Source organism: Nestor notabilis, unplaced genomic scaffold, assembly GCF_000696875.1.
Source record: "Nestor notabilis isolate BGI_N333 unplaced genomic scaffold, ASM69687v1 scaffold6586, whole genome shotgun sequence".
NCBI classification, from domain to species: Eukaryota; Metazoa; Chordata; class Aves; order Psittaciformes; family Psittacidae; genus Nestor; species Nestor notabilis.
The window spans coordinates 81,218-92,858 of NW_009933216.1; the positions used below are offsets into that span (position 1 = coordinate 81,218).

At 38.7% G+C, this 11,641-nt stretch overlaps 1 protein-coding gene across 1 annotated transcript in view; it reads right to left on the reverse strand.

Annotated features, from left to right (window-relative positions):
* Window positions 1–10,988, reverse strand: part of LOC104407464 (transcription factor SOX-5-like) — an 85,762-nt gene extending 74,774 nt beyond the window's left edge. The window contains exon 1 of the mRNA XM_010016760.1: window positions 10,763–10,988. Within this exon, the coding sequence (XP_010015062.1) occupies window positions 10,763–10,939 (177 nt within the window). The 5' untranslated portion in view covers window positions 10,940–10,988. The remainder of the gene's footprint in view (window positions 1–10,762) is intronic.
* Window positions 10,989–11,641: the final 653 nt, after the last annotated feature.

Below are 11,641 nucleotides of genomic sequence, written 5' to 3' on the forward strand. Positions count from 1 at the left end.
TTTACAGCGCAAAATAAAGATACAGGCCCTAAATATAAAAGCAAGATTTCAGTCAAATTAGTTTATCCACATGGAAAACTAGGGAATTCACTGTGGCCCTGTGTCAATGTATTACCCAATACTCATGTTGACAGCTTCAAAACTGAAGCTATGGTCTCTGCCCAAAAACTAAGTTTACACTGGCCACAAGCAAACAGGAAAAGTACATCATCTACCACAGATGTATTCATTGCAGAACTGAATCACACTATTTTCAGTTTGGCTTGTAGATATATAAAATTCTGAAGACTGTTTTCCAACAGAATTTATTAAATTGTTTGAAAAAGAATTTAAGCAAGTCATACATGTAACTATTGTGAATGATTAATCTTTTTCCCTTATAGTCTACATGCATTACTGTCTCTGTCACGAGAATATAAATTTAAGAACAAAAAAAAGAAAGGGTGAGTGGATTTGCAGATTTTACGTTTATAAAAGTAAAGAATATAACATGAAATCACATTCTAACATTAACCACATGCAGGACACAAACTCAAGTAAGTTGAGTGTTTTGAGGTCTGAGATGCACCATATAGCAAATACTTATTCACAAAAAAAAAAACCCCAAAAAAACCCAAAACACAAAACAGGCAATTACTTCTCATTCAAAGCTTTTTTGGTTGAAGTTACCTTAACTACGGATTTCCAAACTATAGGGATCAACAGCTGAACTTATCACCCTAAGCTCCAGTTGTAACCTATGAAGAAAAATAGGCAATTCTAGGGTGTGATTTCTCTGACCTACTTAGAAGCTATGTTAGGATAAAATGAATCATACTCTCCTATTCCCTCTTTAATTCCAGTAACCATAAAGTTAAACCTAAAGTTACTAGCTTACCTTTGGATATATACTTTGCAAAGATTGAGTCTGACCAGTCCTCACCCTTGAATCCTCACCCCAAAAGTGACATTGTGATTGACATGACAATGCGTTATGTGTTAGTAACTACATTTATACTAACTTCCTGTATGAAAGCAAGCCAAAATGATCTCTTACTGCACCAACAGACCTATGATCAACAGAAATTTACTACTGAGAATGCTGACATGTACCATAAAAACCCCCATGGATTTAACTGAAAATTACAGAAGAAACCAACTCTCTCCTAGAGAGTCCTAAATCCACTAAGCTCTGCATTTGTGTATGGTTGTGTTCTGGAGACCCACAGATCCTAGGCAGCTAGATGGTACCCTCAGTGAATGCTACTATCTTTGAACGTAGATGGATCCAAACCTGAGCAACCTTCCTGATTACAGCTGCAGCAGTTTAAAATGAAAAGAATGAAAAAGAGGCAAGTTTCACTTACAGTTTCAGAGATGAAACACAACTATAAATTCAATCCGAATATCAACACAGAGAAGGTCTGAAGCGTGGATATTCTATATTATTTCTAGCTAGGAACATTAATAAGCAATGCAAACTTCCACTTCTGACACAATTTAGTGTATAGATACACATACAATCTACTGCAGTAATTCAGACTCAAGATGTCAGAAGGATTTTACCTTTTGCTATAATATTTCTTATTTTGTGTCATCACACTCCAATCCTACAAAAAGCTATGTGCAGTAGGAGTTACAGCCAGTGACCTCTCCTTCCCTCCTTCTTGCTACCACCAGCATTAGGTTCCAAACAGCTAGATTATTTTGCAGGAATAGGGTCATAAGCTAAGCATTCTGGGGCAAGAATGTTTCTTTTTTCTGTCTCTATAAAAATAAATCACATTCTGGGTACAATGTAAATAAAGGTAATAACAATTTGATGTTAGATTTTATTGGTCTATGTTTTGGACAATCTATATAATTTGCCTGTTGCCTTTACAAAGTACAAAAAGTTAATCTTCATAGCCTTTTCTTTCCTTGGGGTGGATTCAGTTTTAAAAGCATAAAAAAAGGATGCTGAAGCAGACTATTTCCATGCATAATTACAATCTTGTTTACACTGCTCTGGCAAAAATTATCCTTAGTCAAACCCGGCACAAACTCCACTCAGTTACATTCATTGGTTTATCTAGTGATGCTAAATTCACAGGATTCATCACGTCTACTTCTCCTCTGCAAAGAGCAAAAATGCCTTATCTGGTCACACAACTGTACCTAATCTGGAAAAAGAAACAAAGAACTTAAAACAGTGTTAGAGATTTTGGAAATGAGGCTGGCCAAACTATTCAGACAAGCCTGCTACCCCAGACATAAGTGACTCTTTAATCAAGAAAGTTTGTTTTCCTCTGTTTAATTATCTTGAAACATATTGGAACACTGGTTGGTTTAGGAACATTGCAGCACGTTGATCTGCTCTGCAGGGAGGTTTCTCCATGTGCTGTAGGAGTTAACCCACCTATGTCAGATGTCCATACTTAAACACATATTGAAACCTGTAGTCTGTATAACCACAGGTCCTTCTCCAGCCACGAATCTCTAGAGAAAATTAATAAACCCTTTTATTACAGTGGAGAAGGTGGTGATATTTCACTGATATACTCAAGACAAGAGGAAGTAGTTAGCCCCATGAAAGAAAAAAAAATCATGACTGGATGACATGACACTTTAAATGCCAGCAACTGCCTGAAGCCACATTTTCATTATCACTCCAACCATCATTACTTTTGGTGAATCTGCAAAAGCATTAGCAGTGGCAAGACAAATTAAAGAAAGAAAGCTGGCCTTGGCACAGCCTAATCCAACTTAAGTTTGTATAACCTGAGAAAATGTACAAGGCAAAAACCATGATGAGGCACTTCACTCAGCCATTAAAAGGACAGAAAAGAAATTGCAATAGGTAACATCCTAACTACAGACACAAACATTTGATAGTGAGAGAAGAGCCTGTAAAACATAACTGTGAGTATGAGTGTAGCAGAAGGTTCTGGCACTGCTAGGAGCTGATAATCACAAAGATTCCTTGCAACCCTGAAATTCAGGAAAGCATAACCAATACTTCACAATGCATTTCGGTTTTGGTATATCTCTACTGAAAGCAGAGCTGCATATCAAAAAACAACCATCCTCTAGTTTATTGACATTCTGTCCAAGCAAATAGCACAATAGTTTCTTTTACTGTGCAATATCTTCGTATGAGCTATTTACTAAAAGGCTTTAGAATGGATTTAATAATAAAAATGACTACATTAAATATTACTACAAGCAGAGGAAGAAAATGGGCAAGGCAGAAAAAGGTTTTCAGAGGACAACTGCAAGCAGACAGAAAGTGACAGAGTAATATTTAAAGCTAGAAATAGAGAAAAAGGCTTTCTCACCTGCAGTGAAAAGAAAAGGAGAAAACCACACCACTGCTTGGAGGAAGTAAGGTGGATATGGAAGTTCTAAAATGAATGGTCAACTACTGAAAGAAAAATGAGTCAAGGTGGTGTGCAAAAGCAGAACTTTGCACTATGCAGGAGGCAAGATATAATCAACTTAGATTCACACATCCCTTGCCTTGAGGCATGTGTCAAATTTAAGTATCTAAGTCTGGTATGCTGGTCTCTATTCTGATAGTTACACTGTCAGCCCAAGGCCACAAACTTCTTAGCAGTGCAGAAGTTTGGCCAAAGGAGATAACCTCAGTTTGAAAGGAAAAGCACAAAAACATAACCACATTTCTTTTGCCTTCTCTTTCCAGAGCCATGGAGAACTGCGGGTTTAACTGGAAGCAGTTTCTGCCTCACTAGAACACCACAGAGATTCACTATCACCAAAGAAAGGGCAGTGTTTCAGAAAAAATTTGGGCAGAGCGCCATAGGCAATGGACCTTAACTGGAGGAACTACATGAAGTCCATAGCTATTGTTTGAGTTCTGGTAGGATGGAGATACTGTAGGTCCTAACTGTGTTACGTCACACCTAGGGATTGACTTTCTGAAAGCAAAAGCTATTATCAAGAAGTAGGAGCACTTAAATACAGTCTCTTTAAGTTGTTGCTACAAACTAATCTTGCAGTCCTGGTGGGGCTTTCTCCATACCCTTGTCCTCATCATCGCTCCTCCAACTGGTAGCTTCAAGATTTTGTTTCAAATCCGTGGTTATCTCCTACTTCCTTCTGGAAGATATCATTGTCCCAGTCTTCTGGGTACTGGCTGCAATGCAATGTACCACTGAGGGCATACTGCTGCACTTGGAGGCTATGAAAGCTGCACACACCACTCGGCAGACCTCGCAGAGCTGACGCCAATGCTCTATTTGCAGTAAAGATGTACAATCCTCAGTGAAATTACCTAGCAGGTCTCAGTAAGGTGTGTAATTGCAAACTGAGCTACCTACTGAAGGCAGTCTGGATTGAGATATTAATTTGGAATGAAACCACTGTGTCCAATGTGGAAGTCCTGGGGCAGATTACTTTCCTTAAAAAGATGACCAACTTTATTTTCTTTTAAGGCTTATGTACTTTTTTGATAGTGCACTTCATAGTTCTTTTCATTGTAAGAGAGACCATCCGGTTCAAATATTCCTACTGACGGTGGCTTTATGGTTTTACCTATCTTTTTTCCTGTGGAATTTTTCAGCTCTTCACTTGAAATAGATTTTACTAGCATTTATGCAAGAAGCTTAAGTGAAGATATTTTCTAGTATGAAGTCAATGAATTGATTCCTAGGCATATAATCACTTACAAACAATGGATACATACAGTTCCCAGCACTTCTATAAAACAAAGGTGTTTACTTTTCTGTTGATTATTTTCTGCTTAACTGCATTCAAATGAATCCATTAAAAACGTGACTGCTTCACAGTAAGATGATCTTCAGCAAAAACAAACAACTGCTGTTTCCACTTCTCTTCATGGCCTTTAAAAACTACAGTCATCTGCACCCTGCATTTCAGGCAATTTATAGATGCTAAGTCTGGTTGTGATTTGTTAATTTATTGTTTCAAATGTAGTTCCTCCTGTTTGGGGAAAAAAAATGTTTTCCTACTTCATTACTTATTTATTGTCCCCTAACCAACCTTTGGACCTTTCACAGTCTGATCAAAACACCAATGGATCATCTCAAACTTCAGCTACTCTTTGTGCCCACTGACTTCAGCTCGAATGATTCTCCGTGTCCACAAGTAAGCAAAACTCACTGGTTTTAGAGAGTGGTAGAACAAACCAAGGGAACTTCCATAAACTAGCATACTGCCCCTGAATTGCACTATGGATTTGATCCCTGCCTCACCTGAAGAACTTAAACATTTTTTTTTAATATTTACTTGCCCTATCTGGGACCTGCACAAGTAGTTTGCAAGTGATTGCTAAATCCTGTAAGTATTACTTACATAAATAGATAGGACAGGATTGAAGAGCTGAGATAATACAGATCATGACAAGGAGGACAGAAAGGTTATAACAACTTAAATGGAAGATATTTTGTCAGGCAGACATGAGAGGCATCAAATCTTTTTCTAGCTCCATCACCACTGGTTCTCAAGTACTGCAAAGAGTTTTCTAGGGTCTGGACTAAATGATGCAGTAGGCAACTTCTACAGCTGTTTGACTGGTCCTTGCTGATTCTTCTTTATTTGTTCCCTTCCCTAATAGCCCACAGAGTCATTCTCTGAAACAGTGCAAGTGTAAAGACTGAAAAGATCAAACTCTGATACAAGCCTGAAATTTTATCTGTGGAAACTGCTTTCATGTGCTACTTCTGTGGTGACATGTATAATGCAATGTTTGTAACAATGCAATTTCATCATCTTATAAATATCAATTTACCATTAAGAGAGGAAGGAAAGAATATCAAAAAAAAAAAAAAAAAGAAAAAAGACAAATGCAAACTTACCACCATTTCTGCTTTGTTTTAATTGAACTAGTCTTGTTCAGATAAGCCTGTCTATCTCTTACAGAAACAACAGTTTATAGTTTAAACTGTGAAATTGTGAGTGTGTGTGTGTGTGTGTTGCAATTATGGTGCCTGCTAACAATTTCATACTGCCACATTGCACATATGGCTTCCAAGCTAGCTTTATCTGAATCTTTGTGAATCTATTCTCCGTGCTATTAAACTGAGCACATTCCACATCGTTCAAAAGTAATTACACTTTTGTCTAGAGTGTAGGAGACTGCTCTCCCCAAACAATGAAATTCTCATTATTAGAGCTGGCACAATAACGGCACTGGTGTTCACAACACTGTGCATTGTACCATCACAATAACTTATCCTAAGCTTGATGCACAAAGGTACACTGGAAATTAAAATTTCTCTAAAACCACTGTGGGTTTTTTTTTTTAATAGGCATTCTTTAGCTCCATATAATTAGAGTCCTATTTGACTTTTCAAAAAGCTATATGCATTCAGATTTCCATTTTCTTTGCAACTTCTGAATAGTAGCTAAGTGCTCTAGCCGCCTGTTTTTCTGATCCAATACTATGCAAATGCTGATGACCCCAGACCAATAGGTGAAATACAGACGAGGATGTATGTGATAAGAGAATTCAAATTAAACAACATTAAACAACCTTTTATCTTGGAAAAGAGGAGGAAAAACATGAAGCAACGAGTTGGTAAGCTCTTTGACCAGTAGTAGTGCTGTTCTCAACATGACCAGAATGTCTTACTATTATTCCCAAATTACAGAGAAATAACTTCATTAACCACAGAAATGCAACATTTTTTTAGTGCGAAGCAATAAAGCTACTTAATGGCACACTGTAATATTTCCTATCAATTTAAAGCTCTGCTGAAAATGAATTCTAAATCCCACTGAAAGTGCAGGAGAAATCTAAGCTAAAATTGCACCTTACCAGTTTGATCTTTTAGTCAGAACTTCCTTTTCTTTCCCTTTCCCCTCGCCCCCACTCGTCATTCCAGTATTTGATGGATATTCTACAGTTAAGGAGAATGGTCGAACTTGACCACAGTATACCATGCCCGTAGTCTATTTTAATCAGTGCTTTTAGCCTTGACATCTCTTGCTGTCAGAAATTAGCAGACACCACTGGTGAAATGAGTAGTCTTGAGAGGTAGCAAAAGCAACATGGTAAGGCAGACAAACAGAAACAAATAACATAAGCCCTCATAACTTACATGAACTAACAACTATCTGTGCTGTCCAAACACTGTAGCCTTAGTATGTTTTTTCAAAAGAGGTACTGACGGATGCTGTAATTCCTCAAGTGTTTCCCTGCTAAGCTTACAGCCTGCTATGGATGTCCTAAGGGGACTCTTGGATAAATTTTAGGTCAAATGATTTGTCTTGTATTATCAACTGAGCCTTTGGTTTAAGTCTAATATATTTTCTTTTTTATCAGTGGAAGAGCTTTCCTACTTACTGTAAGCACCTAGTTTCTTCCATCAAGAGGAAGACAGTTTGGGATAGAGTTGCCCCTGCCTACCACAGAAGGGATGAGGCTGGAAGGGACCTCTGGAGGTCACCTAGTCAAACCCCCAGCTCAAGCAGGGCCATCTATTCAGTTGCCCAGGACTGTGTCCAGACGAACAAGAAGGAAGACTCCACAACCTCCCTGGGCAACCTGTTCTATGGTCAGTCATCCCCACAGTAAATAGTCTTTCCTCACGCTCAGATGGAGCCTCCTGCGTTTTCAGTTAGTGCCCACTGTACTAACCTTTCTCTGGCTTCAGTTCCAGCATCCTCAGAAATACCTGTTCATTTTGATGGGAAGGTGGGTTTTGTAGTTTTTTGCTTAGGTTTTAAGATTTCTTTCTAGGGATTCTGCCCTCCTTTAAAAAAAAAATAATTACCCAACATTCTGAGCTGTGTGTCTAAGTTGGCCGTTGTTACAACTTGGGAAAGTGCAACAGGGTAAATTTTCAGAAGTCTCAGTTGGATAAACTGTTGAGTTATCACTCTGGTGCAATCAGCCCTTTGCCTTAAGGATCCTACAATGTCCCAGCTGGCCTGACTTGTAAAAGGAAGCACAGCTGGAAGTAAACTATGAAACAGGGGGCCAATTAGCAGTTAGGAAAGTGAAGCCAAGAAATTGATTCTCAAGGTTGAAATTGTTTTCCTAACTGTTCCTTCATGACCCAGTGCTGAGAGGCAGAATATAAGGAGGCAGGGATGGCTGTCGTAACGAGAGGAATTCAGCTACGCAGGCTACTGATAAGACAAAGCTGTGTAATTCCGTACCTTTTACAGATCCCTTGGCAGTGGCTTGCTTGTGCTGGGATTGTTCCCCAAGCTGAATGGGTGTTGTAAATGTAGCTAATACAGAAAGACTTCTCTGGATCTATACCTCGTGTACCTAAGAACCCCTTTGGAGAAGTACCCTAGCCAACAATCACACACAAAGCAGGATAGTTTAGAGGGGTAAAGCAGAGCAATGCACTACATGATTCCAGACTGACTGTACATCTGATCCTGTCTTACTGGACATCGGAGTGATCTATAAGGGTGTACCCTGCTAAGGACAGCATGTGGCTGCAAAATGAGAACTCCATAGTCACTTGCAGACCCAGTCAGTAGGTGTAGTAGCACAGCTGACAAGCTATTAAGAAGTGTGAAGCACACTGCTAGAGCTTTATCAATAAAACTGTATTGGACCGCACTGTGTGGTGCACATGTGCATACAACTAGATTTTCTTCCCAGAGACTACGAAATAGCAGAGCATGTCAATTCAAACAGAATAAAAATGACCTCTGTAATGCTACCAAAGTGAATATCCTTTGGGAATGACTTTTGTAATGGCTAATCACTCACACTGAAGTAATCTAAAAGTTATCCAAGAACCAGGTTCAGTTACTTCCTTCTTATAACTACGTATCAAAACAGCAGAGGGAGTGATTATGTATATTTTACTCATTTACACTGATCACTTCCCTCTTTCTGGAGACACATAGGCCACATCCTTTCTGACCTACCTGGATGATGATTTTTACAAGACACTCCTCACTAAAAGAAAGATATTACCAAAATGTCACATTCACAGAAGCGGGCAATTTTCTTAAATATGGATGAAGACAAAGCCAGTCCCTACAATCTCCCAAACACATTACAGATAAGCCTACAGCATCTCACTACTACAGCAAAACTGTCTAAACCATGCAATAATCCAGTATCTTGTATTATAAAGAGACATAACACACTGTTTCGACATCACATTAAATATAGCCTTCATAGCAGGAAGTCACACTAGATGATCAGCTAATCTTCTTGGTCTTAAAAACTATAAAAAAAAAGAACTTACTTAGTTAAATTCAGTTGGAGAGCAGTTAAGTAACTTCAGTGAGGGGCAGATAAAATACTCCTGTTGGTATCCTTAGAAGACAGCGAGGTTTTATTTCATTAGGGTCTGATTCTACACTACTAGTGTCATTACTAGTTTATCTATTGACGTAAATGTTGACAGAACAAACCTTTATCTGCAGTACACTCTCTTATAATAGGCCAAAATACAGCAAAGCTCATACACCAGTTACATACCCTAACACCCCATTGGCTGGAACTGTATATTAATGAAATCTGTCTCTATAAAACATATGATAAACGATGGTAAGTAAACAAGCTAGTAAAAGATAACGATATGTCTGCCCATGAGTAATTTTTTCAACAATGTTCCTTCTTCATTTAAAGTTGCAATAACACAAAGTAAAATTAAATATTCCAAACCACTGTTTGAACTTAATCATTAGACCAAAAAAGAAGAAAAATGGATCAGGATCAGTGAGTTATTCTGTCTAGGAGAGTGACTATCCAGTGACTTGGTCCTATGAGAAATCATAATCCCTACAGCTTTTTACTCAGGGCTTGTTACATATGCGTAATGAGCTGTAAGGGCTTAAACACCACTATGGAGCTGTTGCAGGCTTTTATGAGAATACACTATCACCTGTTTTGCAATGCCTTTTTAAAAGCCTTCAAATATGCAGGTCAGTTCGTTATCTCCACTTAAAGTGAAATTGTCAGTGCCTTTGTCAAAGTGGAGGACTAAAAGAAAAGTTACAGTCGATTCGTAAACAGGCAAGAGCTGCATAAGTGTATTCGCAAGAGAAAGCTTTGTCGAGGCGCCTAAGTCCTGGGGTTTCAATGCCTCTCCCTGCACACTTCCACCTTTGTAAGAATGCATCACAGTACTCTACATGAAGGGCCCAAGCACATGAGGTTATGATAGTGACACCAGCGAGGAACATGGCATTGCTTTTTATTTATTTATCTGCTTTCAGATAAAGCCAGTTCTGGTCTTCAAGAGGGCTGCTAAATGCAATGAATTAAGTGCACAGTGTCATTTGCAAAGTGCACAAAAAGGTGGGAATTCACAAGTGAAAAAGTGGTAGGCTAATTTAATTCCAAACTTTCCTGTAGGTATCTGTGGCATGTGAAATACACATCAGGCATGATTTTTTTTTAAAACCGGCAAAATCCAAAGTTGCCTTTTTTACCCTTTATACAGACTTCCGTGCCTTAACTATTGCATAAACTTGGCATTGGGGTGATAGTTCAGACACCATGCCAAATATGACTCTCACTTACAGTGTGTTCCAAAACCATTTACTGTTTGCAGAACACATACAGTTCAAATCCACATCGCTGCAGCTAAAAAACCTTAGCATCCTAAATGCCAGCAGGCAAAGGTGAGGAAAAGTGGGGTTTGTCCTGCGAGTGATTTAGCATTTGTAGTGGAGGGTAAAGGCAGTCCAGCTAGGTCAAAGCTTTCACATTATTGTAGTGTGTTCTGTACGTGCAACTGTGCATTGTATACTCCATAAAGTACAGATCTGGATGCCAAAGTACTGTAGAGGCAGAATTCAAAGAATGGATGTAAGCACAATAGACCATTAGCAAACCTACCATTGTGTTGTGCTGAGAAGTGGGAGTCCTATGGCCACAGTTCTCTTGCGTCAGCAGAGAAACTGGCTGAAATTCCTCAGAGTGAGGCTTGTTGGGAAAACTCACATGCAAGGGAAGGTGAAAGGCTGGGAGCCCGTCACTCTCCTCTTCTCCCACTTTCTGTCTGCTTGTCACCATGGCTACCTCTCCATCTGCTTCCCCATACGGAGAGGCTGGTCGCTTGGAAGACATCCTGGAAGGAACAAAAGAGGAGAAAATAATGAAACCTCCAAATAAATCCTTAATGCCGTCATTGTGTGGTTAGGGGCCATTGTAACAGAAATGCCTTTTTTGTGCTGGCAGAGAGCAGGAAACCATCCAAATACCACTGCAAAGCATACACAATTGGGAACAATGGCCAAGCAGGTAGCAACAGAACAGTGACTTGTTTGTTGTGAGAATAATACACTAATACAGCGCTCTCTTGTATTCTGGCTTCTTAAACATGAAAATTCACCTAAGAAGACTGTATAATGAAATGCAATTCCTTTAAAAAATACCCATCTGGTTTTGCATTTGCAAGAGACTGTAAGAAGATAGAATGTCTCCCGACACAAGCTATTGTCAACTTAGCTTTTAAGGAATAAACATCCACATGTATTTAACCATAACTGATTAAAAAAAGAAAAAAAAAAGAAAATAGAATACAATACAGTAACTTGCTAGCAAGCCAAAACCTGTCTTTATAAAACTTCACCCATGTGAGCAACAGAGTACTCTAGTCATGTTACAAGAATCTTTTCAGGTTCACAGATCTGGGACAGTTAAGCAATTAAACATTTGGACATTAATAACCTAAGCTTTTGACAACACAAATTCAGGGCTGTACTAAGTAAATGA